Source organism: Budorcas taxicolor, chromosome 6 (assembly GCF_023091745.1).
Source record: "Budorcas taxicolor isolate Tak-1 chromosome 6, Takin1.1, whole genome shotgun sequence".
Classification (NCBI taxonomy): Eukaryota; Metazoa; Chordata; class Mammalia; order Artiodactyla; family Bovidae; genus Budorcas; species Budorcas taxicolor.
Window position 1 is genome coordinate 87,520,687 of NC_068915.1, and position 20,056 is coordinate 87,540,742.

A 20,056-nucleotide genomic window follows, 5' to 3' on the forward strand; every position below is an offset into this window, starting at 1 on the left:
TAAGAATTCTTTGCTCCAAAACTTTTTGTTAAAGTATAAACCATTGGCATCTCTTTTTTGTTTTTACTGTAATTTTTTAAAATTAAAAAAGAAATCAGCTGACATGCACAATTGGTTCCAGTCCCTTTCCTGCTTTAGAAAATGACCCACACACCTAACAACTTACTTTCCTCCAGTCAATAATCTTTGGTGCCTTCTTCCAATGAATTCTGGTAAATGAGTCGAGGCAGAACAAAAGAAGGACGAAAGCAACTAGAAAGTGAACCAGCACTTCTTTTTCTTCCACTCACAGAGAAAATGAGCTGATGATTTATGGAGAGTTCCACTTTAGACAAGCTGTATGCACCATGGAGAGAGGCAGGTCCTCCACATTTTTCACCGACATCGAGCCTTTTGGCTTCCCTTGCTCATCTTTCTGACGTGGATGACCTTAGCGGACGTCTCTTGTCAATAAGCTTTTCATCTTTCTTTGAGGTTCTTGCCTGAGAAGGAGCACCTATGGAATCACTGGCTGCAAGGAAGGGGGCAGCAGCCAGTTGTGGAGATGAACTGAGGTGGCCACTCTTGGTGGGCGGGGAGGCTGGTCCCAGAGTTTTATTTTCTGCTGGCTGTGCTTGCCTCTGGGATAAGTTAGCACCATTGGATTTACTGTTTGGCCTGAAAGCAGCATGCTCATTTGGACCTGCTATGGAAGAGATTCTGCTCAAAGATTTCTTCTTTTCATCAGGAGTCTCTGAATAGTACGGAACCAAAGATGTAGGCATCACTAGAGATCTGGGGAGGTCACTGGGGTTAAAGATAGCATCATCATGAGTTTCAGCAGCTTCTGAAAGGTACGGCGGTGGCAGGGTGCTACTGCGCTTGCTGCAGGACTCACAACATAACTTGTTATAACCTGGTATGGAGCAGTATCGTGCCAGTACCTCCATTTGACAGAATATGGACTTATCTCCCAAACATGGCTCATCTACAGAGATTCAAAGAAAAATAAAATAAGACATATGCCCAAACATAAACAGTGGACAATATGCATGGAGCTAGAGGGCATTATGCTAAGTGAAATAAGACAGACGGAAAAGGATATATATTGTATGAACTCACTTATATGTGGAATCTAAAAAAATAAAATAAAACAAAAAAACAGAATCATAAATTCAGAGAACAAAGGAGTGGTTACTAAGGGAGGGCCAAAATAAGTGAAGAAGATTAAGAGGTATAAACCTCCAATTACAAAATTAATAAGCCATAGGGATGTCCCACAGAGCATAAGGAATATGGCCAGTCATATGGTGATAACTTTGTATGGGGACAGACTTATTGTGGTCCTCATTTCATAATGAAATGACATAATATTGTATGCCAACTGTATTTCATTTTAAATATAAAAATAAATATAGCTAAAAATAAAAGGAGGAAAAGCATGAAAATCATTTATGAATATAAAAAGATTTAACTAAGACCTAACATTGATGGGTGTTTTCCACATAAGCCTTTGAGTTAAAATATGAATATTAGAATAAATTTACTGAAAAAAGTTGTTCTCTCTATGCAAAGCACTTGAATTGACCAGCTCTTTCACATTCCCATCAAGAGTCTTCAGATCGAGGGTATTTTTTTTCTTCTTAGGAATGTATTTCTGATTTTAGAAAATAGAATATTGGATTTATCATACTTTTAAGATATAGAGAGGCATCTGTTTTTAAAAATTTTATGATAGTTCTGTCTTTATGATAGAGTAGTCTCTATATTAAGTTTAAATTGAAAATAAAAAATACTAAAGATTTGTTGGAACATATTAAATCTTAAAATACATTACTAAAAGAAAAATCAAGATACAATTTTGATTCAGAGTATATTCTCCAGAGTGAAGCAATAGTTTCATGTTTACCATTGAATGTTCTCAGGTTATTTGTTATTTGAAAGCACAAATCTGGGTAACATGTGCCAACTTTCTTATGAATAATACATGGTTAATTTTATCGAATTGACAGTGCTTTAAAGAATACTAAGTACCACTTATAAAACATTTGGGAAGTGTGTTTGTACATACTATTTCCATTATTTTAAAATTTTATTAATCATAAGTTGTAAGAATTAGATTTCAAAAAATCCAAACATTGAGTTCATAAAAAGTCTGTACTTCTTTTTAGCCATTCCAGGGCATATTCTATGCAGAGCCCATGTGCATAATCCCACACAGAATACTGATCTCATATCCAAATAATAAACGCAAAGAATTATAAATTGTGGCATTTATGTAATACAATCACCATGACAATGTAATGTTGGGTAATTCTACATTGCTAGGTAAGGAACTTGCTATATAACTTGCCAAAGAAATTTCCCTTTTCTAAAGTTTGAGTGGGGGATCAAAAGAGGAGGGTCAGTTGGCAAGACCAACAAAGATTAAACCTTATCACCTTTGTTAGAGTTTGAATGTCATGTACACTTCCTACACTCTAAGATGACTTGTCTTTGCCTGACATTTACACACCTATGATACAGTATGAAGCATTTGAACATCTCATACTAGAAAAGAATTAGGTTGTAATCCTAATTAGGTTGCAAATCCCTGCAAATTAATGGGTTTTATGTCAAGTATCAATCCCTTATTGTATCCAAATTATTTTTTCTATGCTTATGTCTTTCTATGCCTATAATATTTTCTTTTGGATTAAGGAAGAGAATCAAGCACATACCTGCTGACAATTGGGCATATTTGCAGAAATATACAGCTCTACCAGTCATTGAGATCAACAAAGCTTACAAAGTGTTTAGCCTTCTGACAGTAACACTTTTATAAGAGTAAAACATTACGGTGACAGTAAATTTACAGCTTCTGAGTAGGTAAATTTGTTATTTTGGCTTTGACTTGTGCTTTGAACTTTCAAATATACTTTCCAGAGAAAAATGATTAAGTATGTAAGTCCTCTGTCTCCCCCTCATGGTCATACTTGTTCATGCCACCCCACATTATCAAAGGGAAATCTGCAGAGGGATAATTCACAAGGAAGACTAGATAGGTAATGGGAGAATAGGAAGGGAGAGAGAGAGAGAGACAGGCACGGAGAGTCCGAAGGGAAGGGACACCGGGGGTTGGGAAAGAAAGAAGGCGGGGAAGACGAGATGGGGAAGAAGGGAAGAGATGGGAAGATGGAGAGACAGAGGGGGAGTGGCAGAGACAGGGAGAGGGGAGGGAAGGACAGATAAAAGTGGAGGAGAAAGAAGGACACCTTTAGACACATGTGCCAGAAAGGGAAGGATGAGGGCTATCAGGGAGACAAAGAGGGAAATGAAGAAAAAGAAGTCAGGAAGACACAGGGAGAGAGAGAAGGGGACAGGGAAAGAGAGATGAGGAGGAGGAAGGGAGGCCAGGAGAGGAAGAGAGTGAGTGAGAGAGGGAGAGAAGAAAAAGTGAGTGGAAAAAGCATGTGCGGAGTACACAGAACATGAGCAACCCACAAACAGCAGGTAACAGCAAATCAAAAGCAGGGAGTGAGACCCACAGAGGAAATGAGAGGAGAGTGAAGTGGAGACACAAAATGAGGCAGACAGCTCACAGGCAGATGTAGAGAAAGTGACAGAAAAGGAAGAAGGAGACAGAGTTATAGAAGCTGAAACCATCCATATATGCTATTTATTACAACAGCAAATTTGAATTACACAGACATCCCGGACTCATGACAGTTCCACTTTTGATTTATGGATTTCACAATGGCGTGAAAGCCACATACATTCAGTAGAAACTGTACTTCAAATTTTGAATTTGGATCTTTTCTGGGTTAGTGATAAATGGAATGATCCTCTCGTGATGCTAGGCAGGGCAGCAGCCGCAGCTCCCAGGCAGTCAGGTGATCGCCAGGGCAAACACCTTTTAATCATACTGTACCCAGACAACTATTCATAGGCTTTGAGTTAGATGGTTTTGCCCAAGTATAGGCTAACATAAGTGTTATGAGCATGTTTAAGGCTAGGGCATGGTGTTCAGTAAGTTGCGCCCACGCGACGACATATGCATGCATGCTCAGTCATGTCTGACTCTTTGAGACCCTAGCCCACCAGGCTTCTCTGTCTATGGAATTCTCCAGGCAAGAAAACTGGAGTGGGTTGCCATTTCCTCCTTCAGGGAATCCTCCCCACCTAGTGACGGAATCTACATCTCTTGCATTGCCAGGCAGGTTCTTTATCACTGAGCCACTTTGGAAGCCCTGTTCTGTAAGTTAGTTGTATTAAATGCATTTTTGACTGAATGTATTTTCAACTCAGAAAGAGTTTATCAGGATATAACTCTCCTGTAAATTGAGGAAGATCTGCACTTTAAAATAAAGAACAGAGACTCTGTTTTTGCAATACTGAAGGAATAGGTCAAGCAAATTTTAGCCTAGGTACAAGGTGTCTATTTTGCAAGCACATTTGTTGAATATTTCGGCTTTCCTCATAGCTCAATTGGTTAAGAATCACCTGCAATGCAGGAGACCCAGGTTCAATTCCTGGGTTGGGAAGATCCACTGGAGAAGGGATAGGTTACCCACTCCAGTATTCCTGGGCTTCCCTTGTGGCTCAACTGGTAAAGAATACGCCTGCAATGCGGAAGACCTGGGTTCGATCCCTGGATTGGGAAGATCCCCTGGAGAAGGGAAAGGCTACTCACTCCAGTATTCTGGCCTGGAAAATTCCATGGACTGTATAGTCCAAGGGGTCACAAAGAGTCGGACATGACTGAGCGACTTTCACTTTCATGGATATGGATGCAGGTATTAGAAACGGCTTTGTGAATAACATTTATCATCTGAGTGTCTCAACTGAATAATTTTAGTAAAACATTGCATAACATTCTGCATTATTATGCCTTTAACAATAATGTGAAGTTATAAAGAAAATCAGAGAGAAAATAAGTAGATTATTCTAGAGACACAGATTGACAGAAACTTCATATGGGGTGATACGGCCCTCACCCCAGCATTACCATCCACTGGGGATCATGGAGGCTGCAGTGGTGATGGTAACTAACTGGAGGGGATACTGCTTCAGACACCCATTTTAAAGAACTGTATTAGGCTAATATTTCAAGTGTGTTCTCCTAAAGTTATTTTTCAATAAGTAAATGGGAATTCCAGAGCTTGTCCCCAAAGGAAATTCTCCTTTCTTGCGGCTCGAAAACATGGTCATAGTGAGAGTTTGATGCATGAAGCAGGGTATTCAAAGCTGATGCTCTGGGACAACCTAGAGCGACAGGGTAGGGGAGCGAGGTGGGGAGGGGTTCAGCATGGAGGGACACATGTATACCTATGGCCGATTCTTATTGATGTATGGCAAAAGCCATCACAGTAAAGTAATTGTTCTCTAATTAAAATAAATGAGTTAATTAAAAAATCAAAATAAAGAAAAAAGATAACCATGGTCAGAGCAGTGAAATCAATCCGTGTCACACCTACCATTACAGGGAGGCAGCTGACAAGCTCGGACAGACTCAGGCTTCTCCCCGTCGCAGTGGTCACCGGCCCTGCAGAGGACCTGCCTCACCTCTGTTCCCTCACCGCAGGTCACTGAACACTACAGAAACAAAGGCTATGATTGTAGACGTTTTACTCCACCAAGACTGCCTCTCTTCCTTTCCCCATGTGCACACTCAGGCACACACATGCACACACAAGTGTACATACATACACAGCTCTGGGGTTCTTTCTCTGCTGTGCAGTGTTACAGTGACTTTGGAGACAGAGAATCCTGTTTATACCCTGGCTTCATCCTTCACCAGCCTGGGAACATTGCTTTTTCTCTGAAAGCCTCAGAGAACTGTTGGGAGTAAATGAAGCAAAGGAAACAATGTATGTAAAGCAGGTAAGTCTGGCACTTAGGAAGCATTTGATGCTGAAGAAGTCATTGTTACAGTGTTAACACTTTCTGCTGGAGCTGCTAAGTCGCTTCAGTCGTGTCTGACTCTGTGCGACCCCATAGATGGCAGCCCACCAGGCTCCCCCGTTCCTGGGATTTTCCAAACAAGAACACTGGAGTGGGTGCCATTTCCTTCTCCAATGCATGAAAGTGAAAAGTGAAAGTGAAGTCATTCAGTCGTGTCCAACCCTCAGCAACCCCACGGACTGCAGCCTTCCAGGCTCCTCTGTCCATGGGATTTTCCAAACAAGAACACTGGAGTGGGGTTCCTAAAACCAGCGGCGGAGTCCATTTTCAGGGAGCGGATCTCGAATTGAGCTGTCCCTTCTCTCACCTTCCTTACAGATGGCAAACTGACTCATGTGCTATGCTGGAACTACTATTATTCTATTCCCACAAATTCATTTATTTAAGGAAGGGGCTAACTGCTCTAAAACTAAGCCCAGAAACAGCCGTGCTGTTGATCTAGGTAGGATCTGTAGAGGAAGAAGGCTTGTTCTAGGGCTCTGAAGAGAGTAAAAGGTGAGTTCTTCCAGTCCTGTGCAGGTAACTTTCATTGGCTTGTTCCTTCCATCCTGGGTCTGCTCTCCACTTCCTCCTTCATTCTCTATCTGCTTTTTTGAGTCCCTGTCCTTCTAGCCACTCTTCTACGGCCCCATAATTCCTTATTTGGAATCTTTAGAAACGTCAAAGATCTGTGGTTAATACACGGACTGAGACACTGATTCAGCCAGTCACCAAACAGACGTTATTCAGACAGGCACCAACTGGGCACTGGGGAAACAGAGTACCTTTTTTTTTTTTTTTTTAGAAATGCTTGGTCTAGTGCTGAGCACAGGCTCAAAGACAGGAGTTATGATACACTGCTGTGATCAGCAAGCCATTGGTAGGCTTCTGCTTTTGGAATGAAGAAGAAGGACTGCAGAAAAGGTCGTATTTTGGACCATGTAGCTGAGCCTTGACGGATGATGATGGGTAGATGGTCAGATAGACAGAAAGGGAAGGGCAATCCAGCCAGAAGGGAGGAGGCTCCAACCAGCTGGTCTTTGGAAGAGTGAACAGTTTCCTCAGACTGGGACAAAGAGGTGGAATAAAGGAAGACAGATTAAGAAGAGTTATCGTGGGATTTATTTATTTATTGCTGGTGATCATCTTGCAATGTATACAAATACCAAATCATTAAGTTGTACACCTGAATCTAAGGTAGTGTTGTATCAATTATACCTCAGTTTAAACACACACACACACACACAAAGCAGTGGGGTGTCACATAGGGCAGGGCCCTGAATTCAAGGTTAGGGATTTGAAATGTATGTAGGAGGGACAGTGCGGTCAACACTAATATTAGAAAATCAGTCACCTTTTAGACAGCGTTGTATCCCAAAGCATCCGAATGTGGTTTGCCCCCATCAATGAATCTTACATGCAAACACTGTTTTAAACTACCATTTTTTTCTTAATACGCCCAGGTGCTTACCGATTCCACACAATGTGACAGTTTCTCCATTCACACAAAGCCCACCTGATACAGAAGCGAAATAAAGTATGTTTCACATGCTTCCACACACATACGCCCCCCTCCCCGGCCCCTCAGAGTTCGCACACCCACCTCGTTCCACGGCCCCGTTTTCCACGGGGCCGGACAGGGCACTCTGTTGCAGGGCCGGCGGCTCTCGGGCCGGTCGCCCGCGCAGTACTTGCTGTGCACCGAGCGGTTGGTGCCGTCGTGGAGCGGCTGGAGGCAGCGCAGCGTGCGCAGCTGGTAGCCGGAAGTGCCGCAGGTTTTGGTGCAGTGCTCCCACTCTTCCGCCGCCCAGCTGCAGGGGGTGGGCGTGAGGGGTTACCATTGTCCATGGAAACCCCGGGGCACCGTGCGCCCCTTCCGGCACCGTAAGCCTAGGTTTTTCTGCTCTCTGGGTGACGTACCACCCAGGAGGCAACTTCAGAAATATGCATGCATCAGTCTCAGAACTTTCTAACAAGAATAGATCTGACACTTCTGTTTTTTAGCCCTTGGTATTCTGCCTTCCCGGTGACTTTGAAACAACCTTCTCTCTTCGGAAAGGATCATCTACAGAGGGCTTTGGAAACTCAGCTTAAGGTTTTCCCGTTAGATTCAGGCATCATGGTAGTTTTCAAAACTAGCCCCCACTGGTAAACAGAATGTGGTGTACTGATTGCTATTACTCATCAAAAAAAGAAGGAAATAATACCACATACACTATCATGGATGGACCTGGAGATTACCATAGGAAGTGAAGTCAGAAAAAGACAAATATCATGTGATATCACTTATATGTGGAATCTAAAAATATGATACCAATGAACTTTTGCCTCAGGGTGTTGAATATCTCATGCTGCTGCTGCTAAGTCGCCTCAGTTGTGTCCGACTCTGTGCGACCCCATAGACGGCAGCCCACCAGGCTCCCTCATCCCTGGAATTCTCCAGGCAAGAAAACTGGAGTGGGTTGCCATTTCCTTCTCCAATGCATGAAAATGAAAAGTGAAAGTGAAGTCACTCAGTCCTGTCCCACTCCTAGCGACCCCATGGACTGCAGCCTACCGGGCTCCCCTGTCCATGGGATTTTCCAGGCAAGAGTACTGGAGTGAGTTGCCATTGCCTATATCTCATAGGAAATATAAAAAGGATCCATCTGATCCCTGCCATGACAAACTGATTTGACTGCTGCTGCTGTTTCATTACTTCATGACTCTACTCATGTTTTAATATTCTGAGATTACTGTTCCATCTCTGTGGTTGTTGCTGTGAAGGCTACCTGACATATCCATTATAACTGAAAAATTTTGTTCTTCAGATAGGCCCTTATTGACCTGATAAAAGTTGTATGCTTGAGCAGAAACCACGTCCATGAATGTACCTGATAGAAACATTTCCAAGCAGATATTTTAAAAAAGATTTCCTCGGGGACATTCCCAAATTACACATCCAAGTTCAATGTCAGTGTCCCAGCAATCTCTAAATTAGCTATGGATACACTATTACAGAGAGTTCTTCATTACATATATCCCAAAGGGTTGTCACCATTGATTACCTCCAGCTAATCAATCTGTCAGAATGTAATGGAAACATACTATTTGTCCTTTCCAAAGTTACTTTCTCTCTGCATTTTTAAAAAATGCTGTATATACAGAGCTTGTTGTTGTAGCTGTTTAGTCACTAAGTCAGGTCTGGCTCTCTTGTCACCTCATGGACTGTAGTCCGCCAGGTTCCTTTGCCCGTGAGATTTCCCAAGCAGGAATACTGGAGTGGGTTGCCTTTTTTTCCTCCAACCTAGGTATTGAACCTGTGACTCCAGCATTGGCAGGCAGATTCTTCACCACTGAGCCACCTGGGAAGCCCGTATATGCAGCACCAAAATATAAGCAAGTTAAAACCTTGGCAGTTTTTGCTCTTCAGAGTTTAAGATTGCCCTAGTTGTCAGCTGACAGTAAGAATGAATGGTGGCAGCTGAGAAAGTTTACTCAAGTTTTGAAGACTTCAATAGTGACTCTCATTTGAAGATAGGTATTACATGAGAGGTATATTATACTTCATAGTCGTAGGTACTTTTGGCCACCAGAGAAACCTGGACATATGATAATTAACTCAGCAGGCCCAAGAAGGATAAAGTCAAGTTCCTGGTGGCTCAGATGGTAAAGAATCCACCCGCGATGAGGGAGACCTGGTTTCGATCCCCGGGTTGGGAAAATCCCCTGGAGGAGGGCATGGCAACCCACTCCAGTATTCTTGCCTGGAGAATCCCCATGGACAGAGGAGCCTGGCGGGCTACAGTCCATCGGGTCACAAAGAATCAGACATGACTGAGCGACTAAGCACAGCACACACATATAAACAAATCTATATACAAAACAGATTCACGGATATAGAAAACAAACTTATGGTTACCAAAGGGGAAAGGGGAGTGAGGAGGAATAAATTAAGAGTATGGGATTAAGAGATACAACCTACTATACCTAAAATAGAGAAGCAGAAAGGATTTACTGTGTAGTACAGGGAACTATATTCAATATCTTATAATAACTTATAAAGTCAGGTAATCGGAAAAAAAAGGAATAATTTTCTTGCACACCTGAAATTAACACAATATTGTAAACCAACTGTACTTCAATAAAGAGAGGCAGAAGTAAAAGTGAGAAGCAGAAATATGGTTAAAAAACACAGGACTAAAGGTTTATATAATTTCCATGAAATGATCTGATCACTGTAAGCAGGTACACGTAATAGCTTTGAGTAAAAATTAAATTAAAACTAAAAAGAGCTAATGCCATTTAAATCCCTTTCATTTTGTCCTTGGTATATAAGGATAGGTAAAATAAATGCTTACAGCGGATGTGTGCACTCCTGAATATTGCACATTCTTCTAATAGGTTTTGGCTTTTTGTTGACCTCACAGAAGCTGCGATGAACCATTTTGTTATCACTTTTCCTACGGCATCCGTATTTAGTGTACTGGAAACCTGGGGAGGCAAATATATTTTTGATTTAGTCATTTATTCATTCTGTCACCTATTTGATCATTTATTCATTCATTTCATTCATCAAATATTTATTGAGCCAGGCACTGTTCTAGGTGCTCTAGTTCCAGAAGCAAATTAAATAATTAAATATAAGTTAAACAAAAATCCTTTAATAAATATAAAGTATTAAATAGCAACCTCATGCTTGTTAATGAACTAAATCCAGAAATACAGTCTAGTAAGATAGTCAGATAGGAAAACTATGTCATACCTAGTGACATAGGCTTCTACAAAGCCATGTCAATAATTGACTGTAGAGGGCAGCAAAGGAACACAGAGGGGAAGTTCTCTGCCTTAGCTGGAGGAGAGACAGAATGTTTACAAGATCAGCACTTCCCTGGGCAGAATCCTCAAGTTCAGACAGCACCAGTAAAGCGAATGGACTTCGCTGGTGGCTCAGTGGTAAAGACCTGCTTGCCCCTGAAGAAGACATGAGTTCGATCCCTGGGTCAGGAAGATCCCCTGGAGTGGAAAATGGCAACCCACTCCAGTATCTGTGTCTGGGTCCCAGAAGAGTTGGACATGACTTAGAGACTGAACAACAACAAAGAGAATGAAGCAGAACAATAGTCCAAGCAAACGAAATGACATAGAAAACTGCAGGGCTCTTTGAATGGCTGAAGTATGGGATCTGGTCTTAAAAGATCTGTGGGCCAGACAAATGTTTAGGGAGTTATTGAGGGTCTCCCCAGGCACCGACTTGGACGTTTAAAAAACATATATATATGGACAGAAGAGATGGGCACGGGGGTGGGGGGCGGGACTTGGATTAGAGGTCAGGTACTTGGATTAGAGAATCCCATGAACAGAAGAGCCTGGAGGGCTACAGTCCATGGGGTCACAGAGAGTCGGACACGACTGAGTCACTGACACACATATATATTATTTTTTAATGTTTAAAAACATTATATATGTGTATGTATAAATTATTTTTTAATTTTGGAAAATTTTAAATCTAAAAAAGTGTAAGGAAAGCACATGAATATGCCTTACACCTAGATTAACCTTTTGTTACCATGTCAGCATATTTGACATACATATTTTTACATCATATATATTAATTATAACATATAATAAACAGATTATATCAGTAAAGAATCTGCTTGCAATGCAGGAGAGCCAGATTCGATTCCTGGGTTGGGAAGATCCTCTGGAGAAGGAAATGGCAGCCCACTTCAATATTCTTGCCTGGAGAATCCCATGGACAGAGGAGCCTGGCAGGCTACAGTCCATGGGATCACAAGAGTCAGACATGACTTAGCAACTAAACCAGTACCACATATACATTTAAATATAAAATGTTGATGAACCTTTTGAGAGTAAGTTGCTAACATTCTGATTCTTCACTTCTAAATACCTCAGCATATAGCTCATAATAAGCACATTATCCCACATAGCTACAATATACTCTTAAAATCAGAATATTTAACCCAAATATAATACTATTATCTAATATAAAGATGATAATCAAAATTTATCAATTGCCCTATAATGTACTCTATAAAAATGTTTCTCCAGTCAAAGAACATGCGTTGCATTTAGTAGTCATGGAATTAATCAGGAATAGTTTTAATCTCTTTCTGTCTTTTAATATTTTTGAGATGATAAGCCAGTTGTTTTGTAAAATGTCCCACAGTCTGGGTTTATCTGTCTCCTAATGGTTCGGTTCAGGTTTTCACTTTGGTCAAGAATATTACATAAATTATGTTTTGTCTTCAGGGTAACATATTGAGAGAAAGAAGGATCTGAATCAGGGAATATAATTCTACTCATTCATTTATTCATCCATTCAAGAAATTACCTAGAAATGAAGAGAAGAAAATCAAATTTAGTTGGCTAGTTAAGAGACTTCTGCAATAATCTTCCCTTTCAAAGTCGAGAAGGAAGCCTGATGAGGGAGGAATGGATCTAGTAGATATTAAAAAGGTGCATCTGAAAGTCTTGTGACCAAGTAGATGTCGACGACACAGTGGTGGTTGGTGGCGGTTTAGTCACTAAGTCGTATCCAACTCCTGTGACTCCAAGGACTATAGCCTGCCAGGCTCCTTTTTCCATAGGATTTTCCAGCCAGGAATACTGGAGTAGACTGCCATTTCCTTCTCCAGGGCATCTTCCTGACTCAGGGATCAAGCCTGGGTCTCCTGTACTGCAGGCAGATGCAGTAGGAGGATCCAAATTAAATAATCACTTTGTGGTAGATAGAGTATCATTTTTGTTTCATTTAGTTTTTGGCCACACCTGTGGCACACAGTATCTTAGTTCCTTGACCAGGGACTGAACCTGTGCCCTCTGCAGTAAAAGTGCAGTCTTAGCCACTGAACCACTAAGAAAGTACCTAAAGTGTCATTTCAAATAATTATCTAAAAACATTTTATGTCCTTTTTAGAGAAAAACCTTTAAAAATACATCTTTGAATTTAAAAGTAAAAATATTTACCCAGGCATTCCCTGCTATGAATAATTTCTTGTTTTCAACTATGAAGTGTTACTATTACGAGAGAATTCTGTCTAGGCTAGCTCCATTGTGGAGCACTTGTTGTTCCAAACTAGAGGAATGGATAATGGGAGAGACTGAGAAACTCTGAGGTGAGCTTAATGGATCTACTCCAGAGAGAGAGCAGACAGGTAGCAGAATGCAGTATAAACAGGTACGAAGAAGCCAGGCTACCTACCTGGGTTTGTATCTTACAGCGCTGAGCTTCCCTGTGCGTCACTTTCCCCACCAGTATGACAGAGGTAAAAACAGTATCAACCTCTTAGAGCCATCCATCATTAAAATATAAAACATTTAAAATAGTATCTGGTACATAGTGCAACTAAGAGCTCTTCCATTATTAATGCTGAAAAGAAATGCATAGGTATGGAAAGTAAAAGTGGAGGAGAAGGAAGGTAAGAAGCAAACGACACCGAGGTTTGGGAGAGTTAGGAAAGAATAAAGTGACTAAGGGTACCACTGCATGGATATAAGACAAGGGGAAAGGGCCAAGGAATTTTAAGATGGTCTACTATTGATATGAATGGATTCCTATCATTTGTAGATCCTGAGATTTCAGTCAAAATGCTTTATATTTAAGTTCTGGTTATGTCTGGTATTTCTCAGGTTGTATCCTCAGTTAGACACAATCCTTAAGGCAGAAGGAAGAAGATTGGCTTTTGTATGAATTACGTTTTAGTATAATAAATGGGTTCAATTTGTTACCTCCACCACAGGGTTTGGAACACTGAGACCAGCTCTTCAATGCCCACTCAAAAGTATCTAATTCTTCCTGGATGACATTGTTGCTGTTGATTGTAGGTGCAGAGTCCTCGTGGATGATGTACTTATATGTCAGGCTAGAGCGGGTATCGTTCTCCTGAGGTATAATCTAATGTATACATGAAATAGATATGTAAATCACCTGAGTTTTAAATTTGAATGAAAAATTACAAATATTTCAGAATACGTATCTTATTAAAACTGGAAGACTTTCAAGTAGTTTCTAAAAATAGAGTTTTTTTTCTTTCTATCACTAAAGTATAGGTATGTCTTGACTAAAAAAAATGCAAATATATAAAGTATCTTGACATTAAAAAGTTTAAAAAAATACAATAAAATTCAATTTAGAGTTCCTCAAGTTACATAACTCCTGAGTGTACTTAATTGTTACTCTTTACAGTAGACTTTTGTTATGGTGATAAAGATAATCATATTCCATCCAGAAAATATAGAGATCATGAAAAAATATAAAGAAAATAAAAATCATCCATAATTCCACTAAACCAGACAAAACTAAAGTCACTTTTATTATTTGGGGATAGAACCTCAAGATATTTGCATATGTGTGTGTGTGAGTGTGTGTGTGTATGTGTACACATACATACTTTTCTGGTCTTGCTTATTTCACTTAACATGTCACGCACTTCCCAAGACAGTAAATATTCTTTGAAAATACATTTCTAAATGCCAGCATAGCATTTACTCTTAGTGCACGAGTGCATGTCCAGTCACTCTGCTGCTGCTGCTAAGTCGTTTCAGGTGTGTCCGACTCTGTGCGACCCCATAGACGGCAGCCCGCCAGGCTCCCCCGTCCCTGGGATTCTCCAGGCAAGAACACTGGAGTGGGTTGCCATTTCCATCTCCAATGCATGAAGGTGAAAAGTAAAAGTGAAGTCGCTCAGTCGTGCCCGACTCTTAGGGACCCCATGGACTGCAGCCCACCACGCTCCTCTGTCCATAACATTTTCCAGGCAAGAGTACTGGAGTGGGCTGCCATTGCCTTCTCCAGTTCAGTCACTCAGTCGTGTCCAACTCTTTGCAGCCCCATGGGCTGTAAAAGCTCCTCTGTAGAGCCTTTTTGTAGACTGCCAAGCTCCTCTGTCCACAGGATTCTCCAGCAAGAATATTGGAGTGGGTAATCATTTCCTACTCCAGGGGATCTTCCTGACTCACGGGTCTAACCCAGGTCTCCAGCATCCCCCACACTGGCAGGTGGATCCTTAATCACTATTCCACCTGGGCAGCCCATTTAATCCTAGTGTACCTTATTTAATCAGAAAAATTAATATCTATATTTTGATTAAAATGTATCCCCATTTTTGTGATAATTTCTGATTTTCCTTAATGTGGTAAAGGGTACAAACACATTTTTATAGTTCTCATAATAGACCAGTGAATGGCCCTTCAGAATAGTTAAAACAATGATTATTTTCATAATGAAAGTATATGAAGGTGCTCCCATTCAGCACTGTGTATTAAATCATTTTCCTCTTTGTTAACTGAATGGGCAAAAAATTGTTGTTTTAACTGCTATTTATTTGATAAATAGTAAAGATTAATTTTCCTAAGTTTACTGGTCACTTGTATTTTGTCCACCATGCATTGTATGTTCATGTCAGATCCTCTTTATTTTACTGTTATACATATTCTTTTTTTCATGTAATCCAAGCAGTAGAAATATTAATCCTTTCATAATAAACTTTGCAAGTGTATTCTCAGCTTTTTATGTGATCTTTACTTTTCTAGCAAAGCACTCTTTTTTATAAATACTTTTTATTGACTTTCATGTAGTTTTTACAGGATTGTATCAATTACACATGGCTCCCTGGGGTCACTCTAATATTATTGGTGAAGCCCTGCAAGAAGGCTCTGAGGCCAGACACCTGTGATGCTGGAGAAGGATGCAATGTAATTTCATATGAGTAAAATAGAGCTTCTGATCACCAACCAATCAAACTTAAAATAATCTAAATAAAATGTGATTGATATGTATTTTCCTACAAAATTATCTAACCTATGGAACAGAATGAGAGTCCAGAAATAAGCCCACATAAATTTGGGTAATTAACTTGTAACATAGATGAAAAGGGAACTTAATGGAGAATGGACATTGCTTTCAACAAATGGTGCTAGACACTGGTGGCTTAAAAAATGTGTGTGCAAGTCCTTTGACACTTTCTCTCTCTCAAGAAGTGGAGCTGAATTCTTCTCTCCTTCAGTGGATCCTGGACCAGTGGCTTGCTTCTAGCAAACAGCAGCAGATGTGAAAGGATGTCATTTCTAAGGTTAGGTTAAAAAGACTGACTTCTGTCTTGGTTGCATTCTCACTTTCTGGATCATTTGAATCACTCACTTCTGGAAGACAGCTGTCATGTGAGAAGGACACTTTAGCATCCTATTTAAGCATCCATGTGAAGAAGCTTGGGAGCAGTCTTCCAAGGGCTTTCAACTGCCATGTGACTGAACTGGGAACTGAGAAGATTCTCTCCAGTGGAGCCCTAAGGTGACTGTAGCCTCATCTGAGAGCATCCTCATGAGATACCCTGAGCTAGAACTAGTCATGGAAGCTATTCCCAGATTCCTGACCCAGAGAAACTATGAGATAATAATGTTGCTTGTGTTCAGCCACCAAGTTTGGGGTGATCTGTTATATAAGAATAGATAATGTATGGATATCCATGTACAGAACTAAGACCCTAATGCAGACAAAGTGTGTATAAAATTAGCTTAAATGGTTAATAAAATTAAAATGGTTAAATGTAAAACTATAAAAGTTACAATAAAAAGAAGAAAACGAATTTTGATCCTGGATCAAGAAAAAAGAAAAAACAACCATATATAATAAGAAGGTCTTGATCCATAAAAGGAAAAATGGATAAATTGGACTTCAATAAAGTTAAAATATTTTTCTTTATGGAAAATACTACTAGGAGAAGGAAAAGAAGTTACATATTGGAAGAGAATATCTGAAAAATCACACTTCATAGAGGATTTATATATTGAGTATATATAAAAAACTCTGAAAAGTTAAAAAGAAAAAAGCAACCTACTTTAACAATGGACAAAAGATCTGAACAGACACTTTATCAAGCAGAAATAATTTTCAAATGAAAAAAGATTTGAAATTTAGTGAGATGATTTATTTTAGATTAGTATAATATTTTTATAGGGAATCCAATAAATATTGGTTTGGTATACAGAATCTAACAATATATTTCAAGTCAAAATGATCACATCTGCTTTCATTCATGGGGAAGTAACAGAGTTGCCTTCCTGATACTAAAAATAATAAAACTGGATACAATATTTGAGAGAAGTTTTTTTCTTGCAACGAATAACATGGCAAAGGAAAATGATCTCCATGAGGAGAAGTACTGGCTTCTGGACAGGGCCAGGTCTGGACCTTGGTATGGAGAGCAGGAACCCAAGCCAAGTCAGTGTCTCACTGAGCTGAGGAGTGGGGAGCTTGGGGCTTTCAGAGACACGGGCGCTAAAGAAAAGAGGGCTTCAGAGAGGGTGGTCGAGAAAGCTGCATGGGCTTTCTATATAGAGGACTGGTCTGTGCTCGCCCAGGCCAAGAAACCATGCTATCTACCAACGAGTGGCTGCCATGGGGCTGGGAGCAGGACAGAGGTGCCTCGGGTCAGGCAGGGATGAGGGCCCTTGGTGCTCTTATGGCCTCCCCAGCACTTCAGACATGCAGTTATGGCCCCAGAAAGCCAAGACATAAGAATAAGAGCAAAATTGAAACAGATCAACCCTCAGAAAGGAAAACCGAGCCTCCAAGATCAGTGGAAACCGAAAATAAATTAACTGCCAGACAGAATAAAACCCAGTGCTTCTAAGGAAGGCAAGGTAAACTAAAGGCCTGACAACTCACCATCTCTAATGCTCAGTGTACAATTAAAAAAGTATAAGAAGTATGACAATGTGAACTATAATCAAGAAAAAAAAAAGCCCACAAAATCAGGCAATATGAAGTCTCAGGACTCAGAGGAAAAGTTGGACATAATGAGTGAAAATATATGGACATCTCAGCAGAAAAATGGAAATTATAAGAAAAGAAAAAAAAAAGGAAATTCTAGAAAACAAAGTATACTATCTGACATGAAAACTTTACTGGATGGGCTCAGTGGCAGACTGGAGACCACATAAGACAGTAAAAGAATTTGAACACAGTTCAATAGAAATTAGCCAATCTGAAGGACAGAGAAAAGACAGCGATTACAAAAGGATGAACACAGTTCCTAAGTCTCGTGAACCAACTCCAACTGTTTTAACATACATGTAAGTGAGTCCCAGGAATAGAAAGAGAGAGATGGGGGAAAAATAAACTTGAAGACGTATGGAAAATTTACCTCAATTTAGTGAAAAACATCAATCTATAGAGCCAAGATACTTGGTGACCCCCAAGCAGGATACATACAAAGAACATCACAAACTAAGCATGCTGCAGTCAAATTACAAACCGTCAAAGACAAAAAGATAAGGAGAAAATTGTAAAATGCAGCCAGAGAATACTGACACACTAAATGCACAGCAGCAACCTAAATGAAGCTTGCTAACTGCTGCTGCTAAGTCGCTTCAGTCGTGTCCGACTCTGTGCAACCCCGTAGACGGCAGCCCACCAGGCTCCCCGTCCCTGGGATTCTCCAGGCAAGAACACTGGAGTGGTTACTTCTCATCATAAACAATGGATTTGAGCAGACAAATGTTATATAAATGAGTCAATGATGGCTCCTGTATATTGGCCCTTAGGTTGTTTATTTATACACAGCAAGTTCAGACTGATTAGCTCAAAAGTCCACTGGCACCAAACTCAGATTTTCACATAGCCAATTGTTTCAAATGTAGCCCAAACAAGTAGATTTCTAACCATCTAGAAGAGAAGGGGGAGACAGAGGATGAGATGGTTGGATGGCTTCACTGACTCCATGGACATGCGTTTGAGCGAACTCCAGGAGATAGTGAAGGACAGGGAAACCTGGTTTTCTGCAGTCCATGGGGTCACAAAGAGTCAGACATGACTGAGCAACTGAAGAACAGAGCCTGTTTGCTTTGCATACCCTTATGAAACTGGACCCCAAATCCACTAATTATAAATAAGACTTTGTGGTTATCAGGATCTCAAGCTACTGCTGCTGCTGCCGTTGGAAGCTCTCCAACCTGGAGTCTCCCCGCTGTGCTGCTAGGCAACATCACCTGGACACATAATCTCCTCTTGAGTTTCCCTTCCTCCAAAAGGGAGGGAGAGCCCTTGTCTTCTTCCTGAAGGTGGCCTCACATGCAAACCTGCTAAGGCATCACCTGAACAATATGTTTGGGTGCCACCTCATAGTCATATCTATTTCCTAGATGAAACCCCAAATTCCTGGACCTCTCTACAATGATAGAAAAACATCTTTAAAGTGCTGAGAAAAAAACAAACAAGCTAGCCACTTCCAATTTTATTTCTAGTGAAGATATCCTTTAAGAATAGAGTGACATAAAGATGTTTTCCAAGAATTGAAAGCAGAGAGAGTAACTTGCTAGCATGCATACCCATAGCACAAGAAATGTCAAAGGAAGTTCATTATATCAAAAGTAAAGGGTACTAAATAGAAAATCAGATTTACCAGGAAAAATGAAGAGCATCAACAATGCTAAATATGTGAGTAAATATAAAAATCTATTTTTTCTTTTCTTGTCTTTAAAAGATAACTGATTACTAAAATCAAAGAAAATAATACTGTATTTCATTTATAATGTATAAACTTCCCCAAAGAATAAAGAGCAAGGATAAATGGAATTATTAAAAACAAGCAAGTAAATAAAATTAACTCTAATTAATTATATTATATTAAATATTTAATTATAAAATTAATTGTAATTGAGATAGATTAATTATAAAAATATAAAGTAAAACAACTACACAGTAAGCCTGTAATGCCACATACCAAAACAATAACAGGATCATGTAAAGGTCCATCAGTGTGAAGAGTTTCAATGTCATCTTCAATGTTATAATCCCATTCAACACCAAGATCTATGAAGGTCTTTGACTTGGCTTCCTCCCCTTTGCCATTTAAAATATAGTGGCCTGTAGCCTGATTCTTAATTGCTAAGGAAAGAAAAATGAGTAACCGGCATACATTTTATCTTATTACAGCTTTGAAGATTCACAGTTAAGTCTCTCGCCTATAAATGAAAGACTGTATTTATGAGTATCAAAGCAATTAAAATGAGTGTTACTTCTGATAGGACTCATACTTCATTCAGTAGGCATTCAAAATTCTCAAGAAGCCTTCCTAACCAGTTAAAAATAGTGGCAAGATGGTGATATAGAAAATCAAAATTAACAAATATTCCCATTCGAAAACACTGCCAA

The 20,056-nt window shown here is 40.0% G+C and overlaps 1 protein-coding gene across 1 annotated transcript in view; it reads right to left on the reverse strand.

The window, feature by feature from the left end:
* Positions 1–407: 407 nt before the first annotated feature.
* Positions 408–20,056, reverse strand: part of ADAMTS3 (ADAM metallopeptidase with thrombospondin type 1 motif 3) — a 285,759-nt gene continuing 266,110 nt past the window's right edge. Inside the window, exons 17-22 of the mRNA XM_052641988.1 lie at positions 19,626–19,789; positions 13,633–13,798; positions 10,242–10,374; positions 7,505–7,712; positions 5,436–5,553; positions 408–967 (exon numbers count right to left, since the gene is read on the reverse strand). Of these exons, the coding sequence (XP_052497948.1) occupies positions 408–967; positions 5,436–5,553; positions 7,505–7,712; positions 10,242–10,374; positions 13,633–13,798; positions 19,626–19,789 (1,349 nt within the window). The remainder of the gene's footprint in view (positions 968–5,435; positions 5,554–7,504; positions 7,713–10,241; positions 10,375–13,632; positions 13,799–19,625; positions 19,790–20,056) is intronic.